The sequence below is a fragment of the Pleurodeles waltl genome, chromosome 3_1, assembly GCF_031143425.1.
Source record: "Pleurodeles waltl isolate 20211129_DDA chromosome 3_1, aPleWal1.hap1.20221129, whole genome shotgun sequence".
Classification (NCBI taxonomy): domain Eukaryota; kingdom Metazoa; phylum Chordata; class Amphibia; order Caudata; family Salamandridae; genus Pleurodeles; species Pleurodeles waltl.
This window is the reverse complement of record NC_090440.1, coordinates 1,435,542,767-1,435,570,369: the sequence shown is the minus strand read 5'-3', so window position 1 is coordinate 1,435,570,369 and position 27,603 is coordinate 1,435,542,767. Positions and strand designations below refer to the sequence as shown.

The window sequence follows — 27,603 nt, the reverse complement described above, 5'->3', positions numbered from 1 at the left end:
TGGCTTGTGCAGACAGTAGTGCTCGCAAGCCACCCACCTGACAATAAATAGCCCAAAAAAGCGTGCCGGTTGCAAATATCTATTCATGCAACAATTCCAGCAGGATAAAAGGTGACTCATGTTCTGCTCCTGAAATCTGGAGAACTAGGGTCAAGTTTCTGGAAAACATAGTTAATAGTAAATCGGCACTCACATAGTTACTCCAGTGCACAAGGGTAAGTTCATGTCTTTTGACACTTCACAAAACGTTCAAGTAGTGCATCTGGACAGTTGAAGTATTTGCAGCTTTCCAAGCGTATTCCTAGGAAGGAAAATATGTATTTTTTCCATGGGACTGCCTTTACCTATATGCAATAAAGTAAGGAGGTTTTTCCAGTCATCTTCCTATACTGGAAAATAATTTACTACTAGGAGCAAATCTCTGAACATTTCCATGGCTTTAGATGTTTGTGAGTGACCATAGACTGACATATGTGTGGATGTTCGCAGACTTGCAAGGCATACCATATCTTGACCTACCCACTCTCCACCCTACCCTCTGGGTGTGATTTATTCCTCTTTAATATTACAGTGCGGCTGGGCAATATCACACAAGTGTAAATGAAAGTATGAATGACAGGTATCCATTTGTGAATACTGGGCACTTATAAATACAGCCGATTTTTTTTTCTTCACAAATGGCTTTGAGCATAGGTTCACGATTTCTTATTCTGGATTTGGCCTTTGATGATAAAGGGCCTGATTGCTTCCTTGTCGGATGGGATACTCTGTCACAAACATGACAGATATCCCGCCCGGTTTTTTACAAGTTCGATGGCGCCCGAGGTATTAAAAGTTCCATTATAGCCTAAGGAACTTGTAAAGCAGTGGTTTGGGGGGGTGAGGGGGTGGGGGGGCGGGGGTATCCCGTCGGCCAAGGTCGTAATAAGTCCGAAAATTGTATTGTTCTGAGCAAACGACTTTATGTCCCAGCATTTCAGATTTCAGGGATATGTAATCAATTTTTGGAAATTGTTTTAACAACATTCAGTTGCTCGTTTAATGCTTAAGGTTGCAACAAATGGCGACATATCAGAGCATGTGACTTGTTCCTACCGTGAGGTGGGACTATTGCCTGTGCATGAAAGACTGCTTTCGAGTCCGATATGGATGTCGTAGTATAGGGTACAAGTATGTCCTTGCAGCTGCTTTGAATCGCTACCTTTTTGGTAGTCAATTTATACCACGATCTGGCCGCAGAATCTAAACGAAAATACCACAACGAGACAGGAGATAATATTTACAAAAGAAATCACGTTAAACAGTACAATGCAAAAATAAATCATGCATAATACAGACTGACAAAATAAAGATCTATATCTTCCAACAAGTGTATCGGAATGCTTCCAATTCTCACTATTAGGTACCATGGCAGGGGCAATCTTAGGACATCTATCCAGTCCTACATGAGGTAAGAAGTGGGTGTAGCTGCAATTAAAAAAATGATCAAAAGCATTTTTATGACGATTTATTTGGATAAGAGATAATTTGACACCCTGGATACCTTTTGAGTCTTTGTTTTTGCAATGTATTTAACCTTCCAGCTACAAATAACCATAAAAATAATAATTAAGAGTTGGAACTGTTTTTGTGCCGAGGTCACAGCAGTTGTAATGATGACATACATGTCAGAACCCCTTTCTGAGGGTCATGAGGCACTTTCAGGTTCCAACCAGTTACAACTGGTTCTGGGAGTGCTCCCTCTCTTCTCCAGCACAAGCTCCAAACATCAGTTGGGGGTAAACAACCTTTTTGTGTGAGGCCGGGGCACAGCTTTTACAAATGCATGTGTGCCCCGCCTTTCCCTTCTCTCTGCCCAGGAAGACTATTCAGTATGCAGATGCACCTCTGTGACACCTCCACCCTCCCTGTGTATAGGCTGTCTGAAAAGCATGCACAAAGCCCAACTGTCACTCTGCCCAGATGTGGATTGGAGTCAAGCTGCAAAACACCAGAGTCATAAGCACAGCACTTTCTAGAAGTGGCATTTCTGTTATAGTAATAAAAAATCCACTTAGACCAGTAAGCAGCATTTCTTACTCCCATTACAACCATTTCAAACATGCCTATGCTACCCCTCATAAAACAGACAATGCCCCCTAGACATGAGGCACTCACAGCAGTGAGAAACTAAATAGGCTGTTTATCACTATCAGGACAGGCCACGCTACTAGGCACATGTCCTGCCTTCTACATACATAGCACCCTGCCTATAGGGGGTGACTTACATGTAGTAAACGGGAAGGTCTGGGCCTGGCAAGTACATTTAGATGCCAGGTCCATGTGGCAGAGAACAGCTCATGCAGGCCCTACGCTAGCAGGCCTGAGACAGGTTTGAAAGACTACCTCAGTGGGTGGGGCAAGCAGCGCTGCAGGCCCACTAGTAGCATTTAATTTACAGGACCTGGGTATAGAGATACCACTGTACAAGGGACTTACAGGTAAATTAAATATACCAATTAGGTATACGCCAATCATACCAACTTTAGAAGGGAAAGTACCTGCACCTTAGCACTGATCAGCAGTGATAAAGTGCTCAGAGTCCTACAGCCAACAGCAAGAGGTCATAAAAAATAGGAGGCAGGAGGCAAAAAGTCAGGGGATGAACCTGCAAAAAGGGCCAGGTCCAGCAGGAACAGTCTGCCACAGCAGGATTGTGTGCGGTTCCAATTGACTCACATCACAGGCTGAAGGAGTGACAGGGCATCACAGCTGGCTGGCAGCCTGTGCTGAAATCAGCATCACAAAGGTTCAAAGACCCAAGCATGCTCTTTTAATATGATTATCTGACCCACCATCTCCCCTGACACTGAGCACAGGTCCCACTGACCAGTAACTGATGTGCACAATTTATGACCCCCCTCCCAACGTTTGTGTTTAACCCCAGTCCTCAGAAATTACAGCAATCCACATCTCCTGCCTGGGGGTTGCAATTGTCTCCTCCAACTAACCTTTCCAGACTCTGGGTTTCCAAAATGGAACCCACAGACCTCCATGTCATGTACCCTCCTCAGGCACACGTACATTTCCGCATGCACAGCAGGGGAATTTTATGTGAGTTGGTCAGTAGGTATCACTTCAGTGACACAGTTAACACGGTCTGTTCACAATATTGATTATTATAAAACACAAAATAGGTATGCTGCCACCACTGCGCTTTTGTCACTTAACTCCTGAAAAGGGCACTAGTCCTTTAACACTATAATGGTAACAACTTGTCTAACCAGACTACATTACCATCAGACAGTCCTAAGTCACGGCGAACATGCATGATCTGGCTTTGCTAGTGACTGAAAATCAATACCAGGGATCCAGATATCCATGCAGCTGGAGCACTTCAGGCACAGGTGCACATCCATCACCATACAGTGGATGTTTATGCCCCAACAGATGCCCTCTCAAATCAGACTAACCCGAACTAACCCCTAGCCTGGGGAGGTTGGGTCATCAGATCAACAGTTCTGGCTGTAAATTCTATCTACATTCCACTGGCTCAGTCTGACTACGTTCTCCACTACACAATCTAACCCTTGTAGTGAAATTGACATTTGCAAAAACTTGACATTCTCTCCCTTTATAGCCATCAACCACTTCAAAGGCTTATAGTTGATTTGCACTACAAACCAATTTCCAAACAAGTAATGGGTGGAACTTTATCAAGGTCCAGACTATCGTAAAGCACTATTTCTCTATGGTCGCCCATTTCCTTTTCCTGGGTTGTAACCTATTAATAAAGGCCTCGTCACACTCTCTACTTTTGCCATCCAGTTTAGAAAACATAGCTGTAATACCCTGGTCAGAGGCATCTGTCTGTATATAAAAAGGCTGACTGTAGTCAGATGGTCTCAGTACATGTGCATTGAATGAGTCCTTCCTCAGCTCCTCAAATGCTCTTTGACATTCCTCTGTCCAAATTACTTTCCTAGGCTGCTCCTTGGAGGTCAACCCAGTCATTACTGTAACTATAGTCCTATATTTAGCCTCAAAGTTACTGTAAAATCCAGTGAGTTTTAAAATACCCTAATCTCAGTCTGTGTATTGAGCATCTCCCACTCAATTACAGGCTGTATATTGGCATGCACCAGGTGAATCTGCCTGTTACCCACTTCATGCTCTAGAAAGACCACAGAGAGCTACCTTTTCTGTGGGTTGGTCATCTAAATTGTCAGCTTCACCGCCTGTATCCTAGCCAACACCTGTCTTAGGCACTTCATGTGGTCCTACCTTGAATTTCAAACTATCGCAATGTCATCTAGGTAGGCCTCTCAGAAATCCTCTATCCTGGTGAGAATATGGTTGAGCAAGTGCTGAAAAGTGTCAAGAGCATTCTTCAACCCCAAAATGGCTTTACTTTGAATTTATATAGCCCCCTGGCATAGCAAATGCAGTCTTTTCCTTGGCACTTGGTGCTAATGCTAAGGTGTTGTACAAGTTCTCATCGATTAATTCAAAGGTGCTCAACTACTTTGCAGCACCTGATACACAAGATCATCCACTCTTGGGATTGGATGGGTATAAGTCTTGGTTACCTCACTGAGGGCCTGGTAGTCCACGCAGAACTTTAAGTCTGTAGGCTCTCTTTGGTACTAGTACCACAGGACTGGATCAAGTATTATAAGATCTCTCAATGACCCCATGGTGCCACATTTTGGCAACTTCTGCCTTATTGCATCTCTGAACTCAGTCAGATATTGTGTACATTCTGCCCCTCACTGGTAGACTGTCACTGGTGTCTTTGTTGTGGACACAGACTGGTCTCAACCCTTGGTAATCCAGAAGAGGTTTTACAAAAAACACCTCAGCTCCTCCCTGCACTCTCTTTGCTCTTCAGACAGCAACTCAGGGGCTAACTGAACCCCTTCCACAGTGGCAGACTTAATGTCGGCATTCAGCAGATAGGGAACAGGTTCTCTGTCCTCCTCCACCTCATCTTCCCTTACCATGATAATCTGTGTGAAGTCTCTCTAGAGGTAAGGCTTCAGCTAGTTCACATGGAATAGCCTGCTGTGTTACCTTCTGGCTACTATCTACCCAGTATCTAATCTCAGAAATAGTCTGAACTACCTTGTATGGCCCATAACATCTTGGCCTTAAAGCCCATGGATAAATAGGCTTCAGCACCAACAGGTCTGGCCCTTCCTGATACCCAGTCAGGATAAATTTCTGGTCATAGCAGTCATTCAAAAGGGCTTGGATTCTCTGAAGATTTCCCTACGCTTGCGTTGGAAATTGTTTACACTTTGTGTGGGTGGAGATAAAACATTGATTAAACAATAGCCACAATTTCTGTTAGGGTGAAGTAACAAGCAGCTCCAAATTAACCTGTGCTAACCCCTCTGATAACTTGGCACAAAAACAGTCAGGCTTAACTTAAAGGCAAAGTGTAAAGCATGTATGCAGCACTTTAAAAAAAAGTAATACAACACCAGGAAAATCCCATGTCAATTTAGAAAAATATAATACAAAATAATAAATTATTTGACACCAAAATGACAAACATCCAATTAGTAGAACAGGAGACATGTAATTTTAAATATATAAGTGAAAGTAGTCCCTAAAAGCACAAAGCACCAACTGTGGTTACCTGATTGTGCCAGATTGGGACAAAGTCACAAGTTCTAGCCAACCATTTTGGAGCACGGGTCGGATACACGGACCAAGGTAGGCCTGCTGAACAAAGTACCTTAAATCTTGGTTACGGAGCATTGTGACATCCTCTGTCAAGGATGTATCACACAATGGCGGTTCTGAGGAAGCTGTGGGGCTGTGATGTGGAGTCCTGCATTATCCTTGAGGATGCTGTTGATGAGGGGCTGCAATGCAAAAATATTTTTTTTTCCAGGCCTAAACCTTTCTTTTAAATACATGTAAGTCCCATCTAATTAGGGTCTAGACTGCCTATATTGCAAAGTGCAGTGTATTTAAAAAGTTGGACATATACTTATTCATGCCCTGGTAGTGGAAAACTCTTGAATTAATTTTTCACTACAGCAAGGCCTATGTCTCCCATAGGATGACATTGGGTTACCGTGGGATTTAATAAGTGATAACTTTCAATTGGGAGCAGGTAGAAGTTTGAGTTTAGTGTCCAAAGAAATTGTATTTCAAAATCCTCTTTCAGGGTAAAGTTGGATTTTAATTCTCAATTCTGATGCAACCGGACAAATGGAGTTGCATTTTCACTTAAATCTTTAAAATAGCATATCTCTGGGTTCTACAGTTTAGATTTTTTTTGTTTTGGTCCGAAATAATTTATTAAATTCATTAAATGTTACTATATTTTCCTGAATAGGTGTGAGATTTTTCTTGTGTCATGTTTTGTATATACTACTGCTTGAATTACTACATAGATGCTTTACACATTGCCTCTAACTTAAGCATGATTGCTTTTCTGCCAAGCTACCAGGGGGTTAAGCACAGGTTAATTTGGAGTTACTTGTTACTTCCCCCTGAGAAGAATTTTGGATGTTGCTTGCATAAGGCTTTACCCCCACCTCAACCAGTAACTCATTTTACTACAATTGCCTTTCTGATTTCGCTCTGGTTCCTTTTGGAACTGCCGTGGCCCTTACCCTCCAGTTATGAACCAGTTTTTGGAAAGGTCCTCTCCCCTTTGGCTTAGAACCATGTGGCTCTAGCCCTTTGTGAACTCTATTAGCTAGCCACTTGTCAGCAACTGCAACTTGTCCGAAGCTGCTCCCTCTCTGTCAGGTCTGACAGGTATTACCTAGGTTGAGTAGAGCACTTCTACTTGAGTTGCTTTGTCAACATCAACTGCTTATGGGAATAATAATCCTTGACCTCCTTCCCTCTCACCCACTCATTCCAGTAACACAATACACCCTGAACCCAAGTTTCAAACAAAACACAATCTGCTCTTTTGCATTCCTTGAATTCCTGAAGATACTGAGCTGGATTCAGCTTAAAGAGTCTAATCACTGCTTCTTTCATCCAGACATAGCCATCCTTCCAAGGATGGCTCTGTCTTCCAAAAGAAATTGACCCATTCAGTCAGCTGCCTCATTCCAGGCCTGTATCATACAAGCAACCGCAAAGCTCACAATTCATTTGAAGATATCCTGTCCTCCACATACATTTCTTTAAGCTCTCTTGGAATCTTGGCCACTTCCTAGCCTGACATGGAGATGCACTCATGTTTCTAAGATGCAGATGTTCCTGCTGCCATCCTAAGCTTCTCCTTCTCACATGCAATATTTTCCCTCTCCAGCTCTCTTTTCCTTTGCTTTTCCCTCTCTTTCTTCTCTCTCAAATAGTCATCCCTGGCCCTCTCTTTCCCACATTCTCTCCTCTTGTTCCTTGTGCTAGCTAGCTTCTACCTCTCAAACTCCCTGGTCTTCTCCTACTGCTAATCTTTAGAATTTAGATGTCTGAAGGGTCATGGGAAAGTTCAGCGTCTGTACTAGCCTAAACCCACCCAGGCGATTTACTCCTGGAATTGGTGACAGTGGTACCAGAGAAAATTAAATGTGGTGTGCATATAGGGTAATTTCTGAAAAGTGCATTACGGGACACACTCAGCATGTATCTGGGATAGATGTGTGCTGGGGGATGACAGAGCCTGACTCCACAGCAACATCCTGATGGGTTCCTAACATGGTTCTCTCCCCAGAATCTACCATGTGCTCCTCCCTTCCACCCAGTTTTACAAACTAGTCCCACTTAAAATCAACAGGAACCTCTCTCTGCTCCTGAGAGCCCTCCATCCTCTTCCCCTACATAGATCCCTCACCTACCCTATAGATATTGTGCTACTCCAACTCCAACTACTGTGCTACTCCAACTCTGTGTTCTTTTTGCAGCTGGGGCACTAAGGTTAGTGGTGCCTGTTCGTCATCATGCATGGACTTTTCCATCCCAACAACACGTGTATTTTCACCCGAAGGCAATGTTTGGATTATTTATTTGAGTCTTACAACTGTCTGTCAGTGTTATCAAGGGAACAGGCATAGTGAGTTCTGAGCACACACAAAGATGTGACTTAAGAAATAGAGCTGTCTTTTGCAACTGGGAACCAGTGGCAGCTGGTGACATTTTAAAGTGGTGGGGTGTAAAGGTTGGATATGACTTTTATGTAGCGAGTGAAGTGAGCAAGCTTAATGGAGAAATGTGGGGTCCAAGGTGCATTTGAAAGCAAAAAAAATTAGTGAGAAAGCAAGGTTTATAAAGCAGTGGGAAAGTATATTCTTGAAATACTAAACACATTAGAAACTGTCCCATATCTTCCAGCATGAATACAGTCAACAGTTACTTTAATGTGCAAAGTGTGTGCTTGCCCAGTGTCTTTCACTGCATGCAGCATGAACCTTGGAAGAAAATGCTCTAACTGGCCATCAGGAAGGACCCCACAGCTGCTGGCTGCAATCAATCATACCGAAATATGTGCAGACAGATCTTTAAGTGAGATAAAAAAAAAGTGGGGGCTCTCTAAAAGGGAACATGTAAAATACATTTCTGTGATTCCCAAAGTCTGCCACCTGGCCTGTATTTTGGTTTCTCTTTGAAATGTTATTGCATCCAGAAATATAAAACAAAAACTGACATACACCTAAAACCTGTCAGTACTATTGGCTTTGTCGATGGTTGTTAGCTGTTTAAGATAAATGAGTAACAGCAATAATTATTTTTAAATAATTAAGATTGGAAATGTTTCAATTCTGAAATTGTGAGACTGTGCATTACATATTATTGAGGCCTATCGAAGAAGTATGGCCTTCAGTTATGTGTGCTTTACGTTAAATATGTATGTCACTTTTCTGTTCACATCTCATCCATCTGCACATTTTCAAACCCCTCTCTTTCCTCTTCAACTGCCTCTTTTCCCTCTTCCCTGAACGCACTCCCTTTCATTTTCCTAATTTTACCACCCAAAACATACACTGCATTCATTCATATTGAAGCACTTTATTTCATTTTGCTTTTACCTTCTAAATATTTTGACCTCTATGCACCCCTTCGCGCACATTTACACTGAGTTTCATTTGCAACTGGAATACATGACCGTTGTTCTGTGTGGTCCGCAGAGAGAGACCAACCCACGGTCAGGCACGTTGCTGTGCTATCAGCCTCAGCACCAGTGCTCTCAATCAAAGCCCCTCATAAACACCATGCAATTGTAATACAATGCACAGAAACACAGCATGATGAAACAGCTAACTCTCTTTGGGAATGCAATATTAAGTAAAACATGTGAAATAAGAACTAAATGGGTGAAACACATTACACACGTTGTAACATTCACAGTTTGCATATCAATCCACGTTTGTGGGATTAATGTTAAGGCCATGAAAATAGGGCCAGTTTTAATGCCAGACCGCTGATAACTGCCTTTCCTTTAAGCACATATTTCTCCCCTTGCGCTTGATTCGGATGTTTGGACCTATTTTGCAATGGAGCAATAACCATGCACGTCATTTGGAACAATTTCACAAGGAACAAATACAGTGGCTCCACTTCTAAAGGAGCCAGCGATCTGCAGCCAGGGCCTGGGGTGTCACATGGGGAGGTTAGCATGACAGGGGTCTCAGTACAACAAAAATAACACAAGATTGGCATTATAACACTTACTGTTACCGAAGACAAGGTACTAAAACACACATGCTTGCATCCAGTCCTACTGTGTGACAAATGGGGAAAGGGCGGAATCTATGGCTGTTATTGACAGATGGCTGCCCTCCCGCAGGGATGAAGACTAATACGCCCAAAATCATGATGCTAAATGCCTCACTGGACTATAGTGGATACTGTCATAGACCACAATAGAAATGAAGGGGGCCTTTAGAGCAGTCAGCCCTGTGTCATGTGTCACAGTGTAGAAAGTTTGATTTACTGGCTGGTTTCTGTCTTGTGCTTCAAAGCGAGGCAGAGCCTGGGCCAAAAAGCCCAGACTTTAATGCATCGATTTGTTTAGTGATATGATGGTATCCCTAAACAAATCCATCTATTTAATATTTTATGTATGCATGCATAGGAATATCAGAGGGTTGCAGCCCCCCCACCCTAAAAGAGAAACCGCCCCTGCTGGGAACCCAGATTTGAGTCCGAGTCTTGTCTCAACATCCTATGATTCTAGGAAATCCCTCAGTATTTCAGGTAACTCATAATCTATCTCTCTAATGCCCTTGGGTCAAGTTTGTGATGTATAAAATTGAAGAAATTAAACATGAACTATGGACCATATTTTGAATGTGAAAAAATATAATTTTGTCTACACTATTCTGCCTAATTTACTCCAAATTGTTACACTTGTCTTCTTAACATTGTTGACAGAGAAAAAAAAACTTTGATCACTCAAGTCTTAAGCACGACGGACTGAGCTATCTTCCACATTCTCATTACAAGAGAACATGCTAGCAATATAGAAATATAAGCAAAATATTAAAACCGGCTTACTGCACTGTAAAACCAAACATAAACTATCGCTTTATGTATGTAATGCATCTATGAGATAAGAATTTAGGGCCACGTGTATGATGCAATTTTGCAGTCGCAAAAGGTGAAAATCTGTGCTTGGCTTTGTACAATGTACCATCCCTATTTTTTCTGAGACGGTATCCAGTTACCCACTTGCAAAATAGGGATTGGAACGCGCAATTAGGAAGGGGCGTCCTGAGGGCATCCCTTCCTAATTGTGACTCACAGAGGGATGTATGATTGTTTTGTGACTGCGAATGCGGTCGTAAAACAATAGCAGTTAATACCAATTTCAAATTGGTGTTCACCAATTCGCAAACTGGAAGGGGTCCTCATGGGACCCCTTCCCCTTTGGGAATGGTAGTGAAAATGTTTTTAATTTTTGTTTTTGAAATGCATCCCCTTTTCCTTTAAGGAGAACAGTCTGCATTTAAAAAAAATGCTTTATTGAAAAGCAGTCACAGACATGGTGGTCTGCTGAGCCCGGCAGGCCACCATCCCTGTAAGTGAGGCCATTCCCAAATGGGTCACAAATTATGACCTGCCTCATGAATGTTCATGAGTCAGGTCCTTTGCAACCCATTTGAGAATCGCAAATAGTGTGGTTCACACTGTTGTACATTTTGTTTTGCCATTTGCAATTTGCAATTCGCAAACTGATCTCAACTTGCAGATCGCAAAAACAAAGGTCTGGTCCTCAATTTGTGCCATGATTTAGAGAACTCTTTGGATGTTAAATAGTGCCTAATGCTTTGCAGTGCAAGCACTTAGATGGAATGTTCCACTAAACTACAACAACATGAGATAAACAAGATATTTAGGGCCACATGTACTAACATTTGGAATTGTGATTTCCTAATTGTGATTCCATGCAAATAGCAATTAGGAAATCACAATTCCAAATGTACAAAACTCCACTGAGTTTCTTTTGCGATGCCCAGTGGCTCGCAAATAGACCTACCTCATCAATATTAATGAGGCAGGTCACAATTTGTGACCCACTGGGAATCACAAAAATCACAGGGATGGTGACCTGCTGGAGTAGCAGACCACCAAGTCTGTGATTCTTTGTAAATAAAGCATTCTTTTTTTTCAAATGCATCCAGTTTTCCTTAAAGGAAAGAAAAAGCTATGTACATCTGCCCACTGTTGTCTGGGTGGAGCCAAAACCAACTCAATGGTCTTGATTATGAACAGGTCTGTGAGATGGGAGGTGTTAAATATCTCACCATTCAGTAAATTTCGGCAGGTCAAATCTTCCAGAATTTCACAGGGCAAGAGTATGCTGTGTTTACAATACCATGCGAATTTGGGTGCAGTAAGTATAAAAATATTCACTATTCCCCAAAAATTTGTGATAGGTGTTATTTATTGCATCCCATAATTAGGGAACCCAGTAGTATTGTTACTTATGGGAGGCAAACTTGTATTAACTCAGAATTAAGGCCTTTGTATATTGTAAAATGTTGGCAGCATTAGGCCTTGCAGACAGCCTTGCTGTGGAACAAGACCAAAAATTACCTGCCAATATATTTTGACTTGTGGACAGGACTCTACCATTCACTTCAAATCACCAGTATTTGAATTCTGAGGCTAAGACCAAAGATCTGAAATCATTGGGTTCCCCCTGTGTACATTGGTTGGCGTGTAATAGAAAAGCCATATACTGCAGAGCTTAGCTTTGCCCCTGGAAGATGCTTGAAGTTTGAATTGGGAAACATCTTTGCCATTAACAGATGTATCACAAACCTGGACTCTTTAAGCAATTTCTCCAATATAGATTCCATCCAGTTTACTTGGTGATATGAAATAGAAGAATGAATGACACAAACCAACTCCAGCAATCACTGTCTTAGACGCAAACAACTTGCTTGCAATATCGGAGGTAGCTCCTAACTTTCCCACAGGAAAAGATATATAGGGGCCTATTTATAGGCCCCTAGCACCACCTTGTGCCACATTAACATCATTTATTTTGGTGTTAATGTGGCCCAACAAGGCCAAAATCCAAGTGCTTTATTTAGAGGGTGGTGCAGTGCATGCACTGTGCCACTATGTATTCCTTTATGTATGCAAAGGGGGCATTCCCCCATTAGAGGAGCAGGAAAAATGGCATAAGGAAATTTGAGATTTCCTTTTTACTGCACTTTTAATGCCTGCTCAAGAGCAGGCGTTAAAAGGGGGCTGCCATTCTTTAGAATGGGGCCCTATGCACTCTGCAGGAGTAGCACCAATATTTTGGCGCTACTCCTGCAGAGTATATCAATAGAGTCATAAAAAATGAACTATTGCCCCCTACCCTGCACCACGGTGTGCCATATATTAAATATGGCACACACATGGTGGCTGTAGGGGGGGTGCTAAGGGGCCCTGGGAAAGTGGCGCTGCACTCAATGCAGCACCACTTTCCATAAATCTGCCCACTAGTATCACAGATAGGCCACTTAGAATAATAGGCATGTTTTTCATTGAGAGTCTCAGTGAAATCAAATGGGCAATGAGAGCTAAGTTTCAGTTGTAAATGATGGCATTCAGAAGCCAGAGGTGAAAAACATGCATTATTTTGCAATGTTTGGTCCCCAAATCTACCTGTCCTTGCTTTCCACTGCTACACAGGGCAAGAAAGATGTTAGGGATCTATAAAGAATATCGCCTTTCCCTATGTGCCAAATGTATAAAAAAGAAAAAAGAAAATGACCACTTGTTATCCACGTCCACCACTCTCTGTCCTTGCTTTTCTCCCTCCTCTTATGAATTTTATGACATAATAACAGAAAAGCTACTTTTTGCTAAATCAGAGCAGTGAACAAGATTTATAATCAAGAGCCTATTATATGGAGAGTTTACTGCTCCTTTTCGCACCACAAATCATTGTGAGCTAGGTGCGCTGAGCGTAAACAAGGACAGTCTGTACTATTGGAGAGTCCGCTACATCCAGAGCAGCTTCAAACTTGTACCTGCTCTGGGTGGCAGAGCATTAGTGAAAGGCAGACCAGCTGTTTTGAAGCAGTAGATCAATCTATCATAGTGCAGGCAGCACCCAGCCTGATTTTGAATGGGGGCCAGAGATCTCCCTGCAGGCGGGGCAGTTAATGACTGCAGAGGGATGTCTGGGGGTCCATGGGATTGCCCTTCCACCATAGCAGACGTCCAACTAGGTGGCATCGCTAACCCGGTGTTGCCACTTTCTGGTGCACAGCCAGTGCACCTCTTGATGATCTCTTTGCCTCTTTGCCCTTGTTCAAAATACAGCATCGGTACCATCATTAGCATGGGGCCACAGCCCTATGCTGAAAAATTGCTCTCTGCGAATTGTGCTGGTATCTTATGTGCGCTGGCACAATCTGCATTACGTAAGGGACCATGCAAGCAACTGCAACATCTTCTGTAATACCAAAGTGCCCCAAGGGCATGGAAAGCAGACACATATGCTTCTGGTACTCTACTGCACTTTAAGTAATGCATCATCTAGTGTTCACAATAATTGATCTCAGTGTGAGTGGTGCATAACTAAGAAGATTATAGCCAATTTTCCAGTTCTCCTAGCAGGGGCTTGAAAAAAATGAAGGGTCAGACCAAAGTTTATCACCATGAATCTTAGATGTTGAAATGTCTAAAAAGCCTTGCTTGCACTTATTCAGGTTGGCTCAAAGCTTTTACTGCGCAAGGTTGGAATTTTGTGGTATTTGTAGCATTCTTGGAAGATCAAAAAATATCTTCTTAGTTTAGCATAACAAGTTGTCAAAGATTTGCTGTTCAGAATCCACACTGAGATGATTAAACCCAGCATGCCACATCTAGCATTGTTTCACAAGGGGATAACTATGCTATGTCCTTGCTGTCTCCTATTCAGCTCCCAGGCCAGGAAGAGGGAAGGAGGCTGAAGTATGGGGGCAGGTTTTCAAAGTTAAAAAGCAGGACAAGGTACAAATATGGAAACAATGGAAGCAAGACTACAAAATAATATACTTCAAGTGTATAGCTAAACTAATAACACCCACCAACGTAGGACTTGTTTTTGTAAACATACAGTAATAAAAAAAGACAAATGTTGTGATGGTCTTTAAAGGTTCGGGTTGTAATAAGGCAACAGGTCACAGCCTATAATGTTATCTAATCTGCTCAGTAATTTTGCTTTGCATTCAACAAAACAATAATTTATTTGTAAAGTTTTTTTCTAAAAATGCATAGTACACAATAGTCTGATGAGCCATGTCAAGCTCAGCGATACCATTTCTCTTGGAGAGGCATGAGGAAAGGTGGCAGCTATGCTGGCAGAATGATGCCTGCTGTCCTACCACTCTGAGTGAAAGAGTCAACCCACTGAAGATGTAAACATGATCAATATTTTACTTGTAGTGCTCATGTTCACCTGATTCTTTCCCCAAACCAGGGCATTTATTAGAACTCTGGAAAAGGCAGTAAAAAAACAGGAACTGCCTGGTGAAATGTAGGACATTTGGTCAAACTACACCAAAGCCAGGTCAGCTGTTGTACCCTGAGAACATGTGCACAGGAAGACAAATTCAGTCTAGCGTAGAGTTGAGCAGACACGCCACACAGGCCTGTACTGTATAGTGGTCAATATCTGAAAGGAAACATAGCTTTTGGAGAGTAATGATCCACAAGCACGCTCATTAGACACATCTGCCCTCATTAAAGTGGGCATGACACCCTCCTGGCATTGGCAAAAGCTGTGAGTTTCATACTCACACCATGGAGGTGTGAGCTTTCAGGAGTATATTCCTGTGGTACCCAGATTGCATTGTAAGCTTGCAATGATGTCCGTCATGAGGTTGGATCCCTGAACTTCCTTAACAACTGCAATGTCAGCTCTCAAATTGTGTGCAAGATGAAAATTGTAAAGTAGCACCCTGAGTTGAAAAAACCCATCACATTTGCAGAATTGTTAAGGACTTAAAGAAGTGTTCATCATCGGATAATTTTATGTATCAATTCTATTTATTACATTTTAGAAAACAAAAAAACCCACAGCTGTATGCCTACAACCCTTCAGGTCGGCAGTGGTGCTAACAGTTAGAGAATCAAGTAACACAGCTTTGTTGCCACCACCCGGGGGGCGGCAGCGAAATCAGTCGCAATTTAAACAATGAAAAGAAATGTGTGATCACAAGTAGTAACACAAACAGGAACAAGTACCCTACCCTCTCCTCACCCTTCCCCGTCCCACCCCATCTGTCTGATCCTCAAAGTGTTAGTCGAGGTGGGTGTGGGCTCCACCTGGCTGCCCAAAAGTGAAGAGTGGGGCTTTGGGAGTGGAGTGCTTTCCACTGCCCTAATGCGGAAGACGTAAAACTTTTAAGTATGTAGGGCATGTGAGTTCATTGAATTAGGAGGAAAGGATTTGAATGAAGGATGCCCATATAGTAGTAAAGTCTGTGGACCGGTGTTCCTGTCCCTGAGTGAGAGCTTCTCCATCCCTAGCAGATACCAGGGTTTGTGAAGCCAGGACATATGATTATGAACTCTGCCAGTGGTTCAGAGTTATTGGATGGTTTGATGGGCTGCTCCGAGAGCCAAAGCAATCTGTCGTCCTTTTATAGAACACAGCTGGAATGTTAGTGGGTTAGGAAGACAGAGAACAGTGTATGTCAGTAGTCGAGGTATCTCTGTTTTGAAGGACTTATCAATGTATTCTAAGATGCAAATCCAATATTGTTGCAACTTGGGGGCAATGCCACAACAGATGAAGTAGTGCGCCTGTGTTACTGTAGCCTCTCCACCAAGTGGCTGGGTTAACGCGTCCCATGAGTGGATTTGTGCCAGGGTGTGGTACCAGTCGGAGGTGATATTGTAAGCCGTCTCCATGCCCGTTGCACTGTGTGAGGTGTAGTGAGCCCTATAGTGAATGTCTCCCCACTCTGTGTCTGATAGTTCTCTCCCTATCTCAGTCTCCCATCTACACTGCCCTGGTGTTTTAGGCCAGTGTATCTTGGTAATTAGGTGCATATAAATCTCAGATATAAGTTTTTTGTCGTCATGCTTGAGCGTTACCCATTTCTGAAATGGTGTAAGTGGTCTTGTGGCGAGGGACCGGATCAAGGACTGCAGAACCCAGTGCCTGACCTGTAGATACATTAACCTGTCTACCTCAATTAGGCTGTAATCTTCCCTTAAGCGGTTTTACGGGGATGATGCAGTCCATATCGGATAAGCTTCCTATTCTCTTACACCCTCCAGCATGCCATCTGCCAAAGCTATCGGGGTTCATGCCAGAGGTGAAGTCTAGGTTGGCGCATAGAGGTGTCATAGGCGATGGGAAAGAGGTTAGGCCATCTTTAATGGCGACTGTGTCCCAAACCTTGAATGACGTGTTAGTGATCGGGGAAGAATATAGGCCGATATTTATACTTTTTTAGCACCACATTTATGTCATTTTTTTATGCAAAAGTGGCGCAAACTTACAAAATACCATTGTATTGAAAGTTTGTGCCGCTTTTGCATCAATAAATGACGTAAATGCGGCGCTAAAAAAATACAAATATGGGCCATAGTCCTTTAGCCCTGTGTTTGTGTGGGAGCCAGGGTTTTTTCCATATGTGGGACCCCGCGACAGCCTGGTCCATGAAGCACCAGTATTTTTCAGTGTATGGGTGGCTCCATTTGATTATGAAGTGCAATTGAGCAGCCTGGAAGAATCTCACGAGGCTTTGGGACCGCCAGTCCTCCTTTTTTATTAGGGTGGAAAAGGATCTACCTGGACAAGCGCTGAGGTTTACCACCCCAGATTAATTTGAAGATTGCGGAATGTAGTGTACATAGTACCTTAGCCGAAGGGGTGAGGGGAATTTTTTGAAACATGTAAAAGATACAAATGAAGGATCGTCATTTTAACCGCTGCTACCCGACCAATCCATGTCAGTTTATGATGTCGCCAAGTCTCTAGATCTGCCAACACGAGTTTAGAAAGGGCAGTGTAATTTCTATGGGCAGTTCATGAAGAAGAACCAGCTAGTTTCATGCCTAGGTATGGGATATGGAAGGAAGACCAAAGAAAGGCAAATCCAGTGCAGAGCTCTGCTTCATGGGTGGGGGGAACCGTGAGGTACAGGATCTGGGTTTTTTGCATAGTCACTCGGAGTCCAGAAATAGTCCCAAACTCTTGCAGTGATGCAACTAAGGCTGGCAATGAGACCAAGGGGGTTGGACAAGGCTAGTATCATGTTGTCTGCTTATGGACAAATAAGGTGGTAATTTCCACCAAATTTGATACCTTTATGGTAGGGCTCATACATATGCGTTGGGCTAGGGGTTCCATATGGAGGGTGAAAAGGAGTGTGGAGGAGGCGGCATCCTTGCCTCATCCCTCGACTAAACATAAAAGGCTGAGAGGATATACCATTCACCCAGACAGAGGCCCTAGGTGCACTATAGATGCTTTTTATTCAGCGCATTAGTTTAGGGCCAAAGCCAAGGTGAGATAGTACTTCAAAAAGGTATGGCCGGTAGACCCTGTCGAAAGTTTCTCAGCATCGATGGACAACAGTAATGCCTCCTGCTGCAAACATTGTGTCTTATCAATAATATGCAGGAGGCGTTTGGGTTGTCTCTGCATTGTCTATGTGGAATGTAGCCTGCTTGGTCAGGATCCACCAGCCCGGACATGAGAGGGTTGAGGCGATATGCCAGGACACCTGTGAACAATTTAGTAACTATATTAAGTAGCGAAATGGGCCCGTAGGACCCAGATGACTCAGGATCTTTGTCCTGTTTCAGGATCACAGTAATAGTCACATCAAGCATGCTATCAAGAAGGGAGCTGGTATCGGTGAGCGAGTTAAATAATCTCATAAGGAGCGGTGCTAATTCCAGGCAAAACGTTTTGTAGAAGAGGTGGGTGAAACTTCCCGTGTTTCAGTCGGGAGGTAGCTGAAATAACTTCATCTATGTGAATGGGTTTGTTGAGGGTGCCAGTGTCAGCTTGTGGGAACGGTGAAGGGCACACCCATCTAAGTATGGAGAGGGAGCTGTGTTTATAGCTGTGTCAGCCACATAGAAAGTTTGGTAAAATTTGCAGAATGTAGCCGCGATTTGAGGATCTGTTCATGCCTCACCAGAATGGGGAGACTGTACCATGTTAAAAGCAGCAGCTTCGGCAAGTGCCCGGAATTTATGAGCTATTAAGTGCCTGCAGGGGTTGCCCCCTAAGTGAAATTTGTGCTTTAACCTTACAATGGCATATTCAGCCCGGTCTAAGTCTGGACGCTTCAGTTGGAGGCAAGCTTTTTCTAATTCTCTCCATTCTCTAGCCCCCTGTGCGTTTTTGAATTCACTCCCCTTCCACTACTTTTTGCTCTAGTTGCAGCCTCATTGCTCCCTGGGCTTTGTTCTCTGCAGCAGAGACCGAGATTGCCTCTCCTCGTACCCCTAATTTGAGGGCTTCCCAAATGGACGAGAGGGATTTAAGCTCATTATCATTGATGCTAAGATAGTCTTTAATGGTCCATCGTATTGCCTCCAGCGAGCTGGGAGTCTGGATTATGGAGTCCCAAAATCTCAAGCCAGGAGATCGGAAGTGGGTGGATTCGAATTGAGCTGTCAGTAAAAGTGGGGCATGACCTGATAGGGATCTGAGTTCTATCATGGTATCTCTAATGTAAGCTTGAAAAGCTGGGGAGGCTAAGAAATACTCAAAACGGGTATACGTTTTCATCGCCGCTGTGTAAAAATGTAGTTGCGGGTATTCCGTATTTGGTTCTCACCATGTGTCAGTCAAACTGCCGTCCCCAAGTCACTGAAGCCTTGTGGGGTAGAAGGTACCAGTCTGGCCATTTCAGTGACCTCACCTGTCCAGGTCGTGGTCCATAACTAGGTTAAGATTGCCCCCTATAAGAAGCGCTGAGTCGGAAGTGGTAAGCATTTGGGTTAAGGATTTCATGATCAATGCCTCCTGTTTCACGTTAGGGGTGTAAATTTGAGGTGATTGTGAAGTGGATGTTGCCTACTCGCTCCCTATATGTGAGGAATCTCCCCTGTATCTCGGCTACCTTAGTGAGGATTTCCCCTGGGAAAGATCTATACACCAGAATCACCACCCCTCCATTCTTCACATGTGCTGAGGACCAGAGCTGTTGAGGGAACCACTTGGAATGCATTCGATAGACATCTTTAGAGAACAGGGGAGTCTCCTGTAGTAGACAAATGTGGCTCTCTGTGCACTCAAGCAGGGAGACTATCACCAACCGTTTAGTGGGGTTGTGGGGCCTCAAACGTTGAGGCTCAGAAATGTGATTGTCAGGTGTACTGTGGGGGTGGGAAGTGCACGTGCCACCTGGGTGCTACAAGGAGGGATGTAGTGTGTGTGATTCCAGGTGTTGTGCGAGATATGGTGCAAAGAGGGTCTCAACTTCGTTCTCTGAATAGAGGAGGGGGATAATGCAACATATAACAGAATAGCACAACATCTGCATAAACAAACACATAACAAAGTCCCTTGATTGGGCGAGTCCATAAGGAGGGTGTTCACCGTTGCCTGGGGATGTCACTCGGTGTACCCTGATCTTCGCGATGGCTCCTCCGCCTCGGGCCCCGCCAATAAGGTATAACAGGCCCAGAGACCCACAGACATAGACAGGGTATAGCCGCCATGTGTTCACCCACTCTCAGCTTCGATTTGCTTCTTTCGGAAGCGATGCTGTCCAAAATCGTTGGTCTCTCCTGAGCTCTTTCGTTCAAGGATGGTCCACTGTGCTTTCTTTGTCACCCTGCTCATTGCCAGTGGGGCCGCTCCCTTCCTCAGAGGACAGGGCTTCAGAATTCAAGGGGTTCTCTGACATATCCAGAACCCGTCGAGCCTCCTTAACTGTCTTAAGTTGGTCGACCTCGCCCTCCCAGCAGAATATGAGCCTAAATGGATGCCCCAGCTATACGAGACACTGCAGGAGCAGAGATGGTCTGTAATGGACTTGAACTCTCTATGCCACCGGAGCGTGAGTAGAGATATGTCTTTGAATAGGCTTAGTATATTGGCTCAGAAATGAATAGGATGTTTACCTCTTGCCAGCCGAAGAATGTCTTATTTAGTCATAAAGTTGTGAACATACACTAAGATGTCTGGAGGACTAGAACCAGCTCTGCCTGTGCGTCTGGCTCTATGTACACGATCCAGCAGGCTATCTCTATTGTCCTCCCATCCTAGAATTAATTTAAAGAGGGCTGTAATGTATTCTGTAATGTCCCCCCTTCGGCTCCAGTGGGAGCACCATGGACACAAATGTTATGGCGACAGGAGTAGTTATCAAGATCCTCGGACAACATCAGCACTTGGTCCTGTTTTTCCTGTAGTTGAAAGATTTCTTGACATAGCTGCTCTGCATCCTCATCTCGCGCTATCTCGTTATCTTCCAGGCCAGAGACCCATTCTCTGATCGAGGTGAGGCCTAAGCGAAGGTTGCACATTTCCTGAGAGAGGTCTTTTCTAAGGTCCTTGAGATCTGTCCGTCTTTAGAGAGTCAAACAAGGACGTGAGAAAGCCCTTTGTGACCGGGGCAAGCTCTTTGTCAGATCACCCCCTCATTGTTGATCTGAAATGAGGGCTGGGGGATGTTGTCTGCGGGTTTGTGATGCGCCGGTGTAGATATAGTCAGCATCTCCTGGACTGATTGCTTTTTTTTGTGTATCGAGGTGGCCATAGTCCAAGAAGGAGCAGGGGTCTCCCAGGTTTGGTCTCCGGTCAAATTTTGTCCGCCAGTGACCCACTCTAAGGGCAGAGTAGGCCCACTAATCTGTCACCTTAAGTAGTGATAGGTGCTGCGGTAGGACTTAAATTCCGTGGAGGGGGGCTGCTGTGTAATCCTACATGGTGTGAGTATCCCGGGCTCCAGGTCCCTCCGCCACTCCCGGCAGGCTCAAAGTGGTGTGTGGCGACACCGGGAAATGAGATGCTTTATTATTTAGGGATAGTTCATGCGGCAATCAGGCCACCTGTGATCTAGGCCATTGCAGGCTAGCGTAGAGCTGTAATGTATGCACCAGCAAAAGTGCACCATACCCCCGCAAGACCACCCATCGGAGATACACCTGTGTAGAAGCAGGGGGGACTCAGATGAGTGAAGAGGTGTCCTCAGGACTAGGGGGGGTCCCCTGGGCGGTCACGCTCCCAGGTGACCCTTCCTCAGCTGGCAGACATATCGCAGAGGGGGTCCATCCAAGCGTGGTGCAGCTCAGACCACTCGGCGGGGCAGGTGCAGCAGCCACAAAAGGGCCCCTCTAGGCCTCCGGGTGGTGCCTATCTGAGCTGCACAGGGCCAGCATCACCCCCTTGTCCTGAACAGTAGGGTGCCAGATATCCAAATACCCCAGGCCCAGGCAGTTATGGTGCTATGCGCTGTGTTCAGGGGTGGAGGGAGACGCCATGATGCCGATCCTTTGCTTGCTGATCTCACCTCTCTGATGATGCCCCCAGTGCCCAGCCTGTTCTGTAAGCCCAGGCCCAAGATTGGATCTGCCTCAGCCTGCACCATCCAAGAAGGGCCGATCCAAAGTTTATTGTGGCGCCGCGGACGTGGTGGGCCCACGAGACCCTGAGCACTCTCCCCACTCCACTAGGCCACTGGGCTGAAACTCGTCCCCAGCAGCCGGTCAGCTCATGATCGCAGGCCAGGGGACCTAGGGGCCCGGAGTCCAATCATCAGGGGGAGCCCTGATGCCTCTGAGGCATGTCGTGTTGTCCTAAGGTCGTCCATGGCTCCCTTTCAGCCTCAGGCAGCTACCATACCTCCTCACCTCCTTGGGAGCAGCAAGCCTGATCAGGCTCCGGGTCCCAGCCCACTGGTGGCACTGACAACTCCCCGTGGGGCACAGCAGCTAGTGCTGATCGGATTGAGGGGGGAGGGTTGAGAGTGGGGGCCCCACATACCACAATCACTGCAAATGTAAGCCCGGGTGTGGATAGACCCAAAATTCCGCCTCAGCCTGCTGCCAACTTGGCCACCCCCCCCATCAGATTATTTTAATGTAAGGTACGGCAAGATGATTAAGAAAGGAAGCACTACTCAGACATTACTTTGGATCTCACAGATCTGTTGGAGTGCGAAAATTATTAATAAAATTGTGACAATAAAATATAGTGTGAAATAACATGTTTTAAAAAGTTATTTGAAATTCTGTATTGATTAAAAAAAGTGTAGCTGAATATGGTGGACACCATAAACAGCATGTATAATTTTGAAAAATAACTATCTAATGAAAATGTATTTTGTTTATTCCTAATAATATGTACTGAAAAAATAATATTAATATGTACTAAAAGGATTAATAGTTTAAATATTATGATATGTTTTATTTTTCATGTTTTAGCACTGGTTTTAAAAAGGCCCCACGTTTTTGTAATTTTCCAGAAGCAATGTTTTAAAAGTGTTAACAATTAATGTTTCTCTAAGCATCCTGCCTGACTTGGTCACTATAAAAAAGTTATGTTCTTATGTTTTAACTTTTGTCTGTCTTCCTGGAATGAGATAATGTGTACCCAGGGGCAACAGTCTTTAATGCTCATGTATAACCTTCAACAATTGTATTCTACTTCATAAACTAGTGACTGCAGTGAGAGAAGATGAGGCAATTGTGAATACAGAAAAGAAAAGATAATTCTGAAATGTGGAGAAAAGCTAATTGGTTCCGACCTAAACCACCCCTTAGACAGACCAATAGAAGTTTAGCTAGTTGCTTTCTAGGGTTTTAATATAACAATGTTTAGATTAAGTCAGAGCAGCTATTCTCTTACTCTGCTAGTGTAATGATGTGTTGTGTCTTTAGCTTTCTGCCATTGACGGTTCAGATACAATAAGGCCAAACATTGCTGAACTGTTCCCTATTATGTCATTGCCCTATAAAGAAGACCAGAAGATGCTCCACTGATGAAGACATCACTCTTTGCTGATCCATTTAGGAGAGGTATAACCAGATATGCATTTGTCTTACTTGCAGATGTTTATGCTTTCTTTCTTTAGAAAACCCAACCACTATCTTTGAATAGCGCCATAGTCAGATGTTTTCCAAATTCATTTTTGTCTTCTTTTCTTTATGCATGAAGCCCAAACATGCTTATCAAATTGGAGTACTAGTTAAGGACGCCAAATTATAAATTCGACTGTTATATAATTTGACTGGAAACAATTCATCTGCGATAACTAAATGTATTCTGTTTCTAGCATTCATCTGTTATTGCTGCGATTCTGCATATTGGTTATTGAATGTTTAATGATAAATATTCTGTCTAGACTAAGATTCTTTTGAAGGTTTGGTCAGCCTGTGCTTTTCTTGCACTTTTATCATTTGGTCTTGCATTTGATTTACGTGATCTTAGCATTGTTAATCTAAAGGGCAATAAGTGCTTGAACTTTATTAAACTGGGGTGGTGATTCATGGCCACATAGGGCATGGTGCGTATAAATTACTGATCCACTATTGAAAGTGATGTTTATTGATTTGGTCTTATTGATGTTGACTGTGAGGATGGTATCTCACTCCTATCTGAGTCCAAAGGTTTGTCTCAACCTCTAAGAGTAATTGATGGTTACCCTATACGTGTCATCCTGTAAATAATTTATCAAGAGAAATATAAGCCTGGACACACCCACAGTTTTGGTAGCAGAGGATATTTACATCTCAATAAGAGGGTATCATCTGATGGCTTAGAATTATGACATTTGGAAAGAATTGGGCGATTTGATTTTAACAGTGCTTGATGAAATTCTGTAATTTGGTTTTGCCAATGCTTGTTTGGAAATGTTCTCAGTGTTTCTAGTGTGATTTGTGTTTGGGATAGGATTTGTGCTTGCAGTGCTTTAGCAAATCGCAGGTGAATTGTGATGTTTGGGAGAAACAGGGAATTTGCGTACTCCAATGTAGTTTTTTAGAGAGCATGCGTACTCCAAAGGGTGTATTTAGGGAAGTCATCAAACTTCAATTGGGTGTTGTGCTTTGAGGTCAAAAATTGCCCATGTGGTTGTTGGTATATGGACCCTGCATAGTCTGAGACCAGTTGTAGTAACGCAAAGTCAAGTACAGGTCTTAACTAATGTTCCCATTATTACTATAACTCAGACACCTATGACTCAGGTTGAGCTACCTGAAGTTTATCCTACAATTCCTGTTGTAAGGTCTGCACCAAGCATGACAATACCAGTGTTGCAATCACCACAGATATCACAGATATCACAGATATACCAGAAACCCATGATGGTTCAGAAAAAAACTACACCTTTTCAATTTCTCCAATGCAAGTTCAGACAATCCTGGAGATACACACCTGTAACAATATCACAGTCATGTTCTTCATTGCTGTCAGGTCAGAATTCGGATTAATTTACTCGAGAGATCAGAATGTTCAATCAAGTCCAGAAGCATTAACAGTACCTGTTACTATTGGTCCTGTTGTGCCATTGGTTGCCCAGGGAAATAATGAGAGTAATGTACAGAATATTTTTAATTCAAATGCAGAAATGGAAAGACTCAGTGTTACTGCAGGAGTCATGTCTCCAATAAATCAGACTTTTGACAAGACAGGTCCACTGATTGGCGTGAACTATTCTAAGACTTCACAGAATTTGGGAAAGTCAGATTTGAATTCAAATTAATTTCTGATGACTCCTGAGATGCTGTGTATTACTCCACAGAGTGAGCCCAATTTAAATATTAATGCTTCGTTACAAGTTTTGACAGCTCAGCAATTAACAAACTTGTTGGAAAAAATAAGTGGCGTGAAAACAAATGCTGAAGGGAGAAACATACTGAATCTGGCAAGACTTAAAATAGAATTAAATGAAATGATTGAAGAAACACTTGAGTTAAGTAGAATTGACTCATATAATGAAGATGAGCTAAGCTTCACGTGTGAAAATGTTACAAACAGAGCAGGAATGGTACACCAGAAATTAGCAGAACTTGCAGAGAAATATGAAATTGAATTTGACAGATCAAAAGCATTAAAAGAAGTTATAAATTAGAACGTGATTTTAAAGATATTGAGAACATGAGAATACCGGGATTGAAAATGTATATTAAGGAACTAATTCAGAATATCCAAAAATACAAGGCATTAGATAAATGGGAAGGCAGAAGGGTAAAGAAAAGAGATCAGAAGAAAAAAGAATCTGCGAATGAGAATGCTAATGCGCAGCAGACAGATAATCATGTAAAGGTATTACCAATGAGAGAAATTCCTGGAGGGAATTTTGTGCATGTCCCTTGGAGCAGGAGTGATATTTGGACATTTACAAATGACTACAAAAGACTGAGAAAGAAACCAGTGGAATGGTGCCAGCAAACAGCTCACAAAATGCCTGTGGGAGGATTTGAATACCTTGTTAATAATAGTGGTTTAGTCTTATTTGTGGGTAGAATGCAAAAGGAGTGATGAATGGCCAACAAGAGACCCTTCACGAGATCCAGTTACAGGTACACCATCTCCTGATATAACAAAATACTATTACAAATTGATTGAATTTTTGAAAACAAGAATTTATCCTAAAAGTATTGATTGGCAGAGAGTCGATAGGACAGCATAGGAAGTGAAAGAGTCCATTCATGCTCACTATGAGAGATTGTTGCAAGCATTTAAACATTACAGTGGTATAGAAACAATTGAGCCCAAAGGCATGATTTATTTTGTGTTCAGATTTGTTGACGGCTTGAGAACTGAAATTAGTCAGATGCTTAAGAGTCATTTGATTTATGGCAAACAAAACCTGTTGATGAAGTATTACAGTTTGCTAAATATTGTAGTGACAAGATTGAAATGAAGCAGAAGAAAATGAAGGAAAAGGTGATGGTGATGCAGATTAAAGCAGCACTATCAGGAATGCAGGGAATTTTTCCTCAACAAGGAAACTTGCAGGTGATTCAAAATTAGAACCAGGCAAGAGGTAGAGGTGTGGTGGAAATGGAAATGGAAATGGAAACTGTGGTGTTGATTTGAATACTATTGTCAATCCAGGTGATATGCAAACAATGGGAAGGATGTTACCTTGTCACGCTTGCGAGGGACTCAGGCCTCGGGCATTGGAAACAGGAGTGTCCAATGATGGTACAGGAAGGTGTTATTACGCAGATGAATGAAAACAATCTTTTTCGAAATTTAAGAGGACCAAAAATAAGGGGTCCTAATTTAAATGTCCATAACAATAATAATCAAATGCAAATTCCTCAGCAAATGCAAAATCCCAACCAATGCAACAGATATAGGTGCACAGCAAATGCAGCCCAAAATGCAAATGATACCAAAGCAACAAATTCAGATGGCTTAAGCTCAAATGGTACAGCAGCAGGTGATGCTTCCTCAGAAGAACACAGGTCAAAAGTTAAACCACATGGTGCAACAGTTATACCTCACAGTGTGGATGAATCAAATGATGAAGTGATGAGTAAGAGTTTGGATGAAGAAGAAGATGTGGTAGCACCTTGATTAGAAGTGGATCAATAGGGTCCTTATGTAGATGGAAAAATAATGTGTCATCAGGTTTCATTCCTCGTTGATAAAGTAGCTACATGCTCTACAGTGAGAACTGCAGAAGTTCCTAATGTGCCACTTTCTGGGAAAACCGTGAGGATTGTAGGAGTTGCAAATAAAATCCTGACAAATGCGATTATTAAACTGCTATCTGTTAAAATTGGCAATTTTGAAGGTTTGCACAAATTTATAGTCTGCGACTCAAGTCTAGTTTCCTTATTGGGAAGAGATCTGTTGTGCAAAACAAAATGTTCGATTGCCCTGTCCAAATTATGGAATTGCTATTCAGATGAATAGTGATGATGATGATGATTCATCTTTGCAATCTAAGGCCTTCATTACAACCCTGGCGGTCAGTGATAAAGTGGCGATAATACCACCAACAGGCTGGCGGTTAATACCCCCAAATTATGACCATGACGGAAAGATCAGATAGACAGCCACTTTACCACACTGACCGCCAGGGTGGAATCAACAGGCACCATGACGGTAGCGCCTACAGCCAGACGGAAGACAGTGTTCTGCCCACTGTATTATGACAGTCCAATCCATCACCTTTTCCGGGACGGTACCAACGACATCAAACGCTTGGCGGAAACACTGCACAGAAGGGAAACGACTCACCATTGGAGACTCAGGGAAGAACCACGCCACCATGGAGCCTG

General features: G+C 43.2%; 1 protein-coding gene across 5 annotated transcripts in view; it reads right to left on the bottom strand.

Moving 5' to 3' along the window:
* LOC138283366 (interleukin-18-like) overlaps positions 1-27,603 on the bottom strand; it is a 233,394-nt gene that overhangs the window by 130,650 nt on the left and 75,141 nt on the right. For 3 of the 5 annotated variants that reach the window (XM_069221346.1, XM_069221344.1, XM_069221347.1), the window contains exon 4: positions 1,096-1,242. The exons of the other annotated variants lie outside the window; for them this stretch is intronic. In XM_069221346.1, the coding sequence (XP_069077447.1) occupies positions 1,096-1,242 (147 nt within the window). The remainder of the gene's footprint in view (positions 1-1,095; positions 1,243-27,603) is intronic. 5 annotated transcript variants of the gene reach the window in all.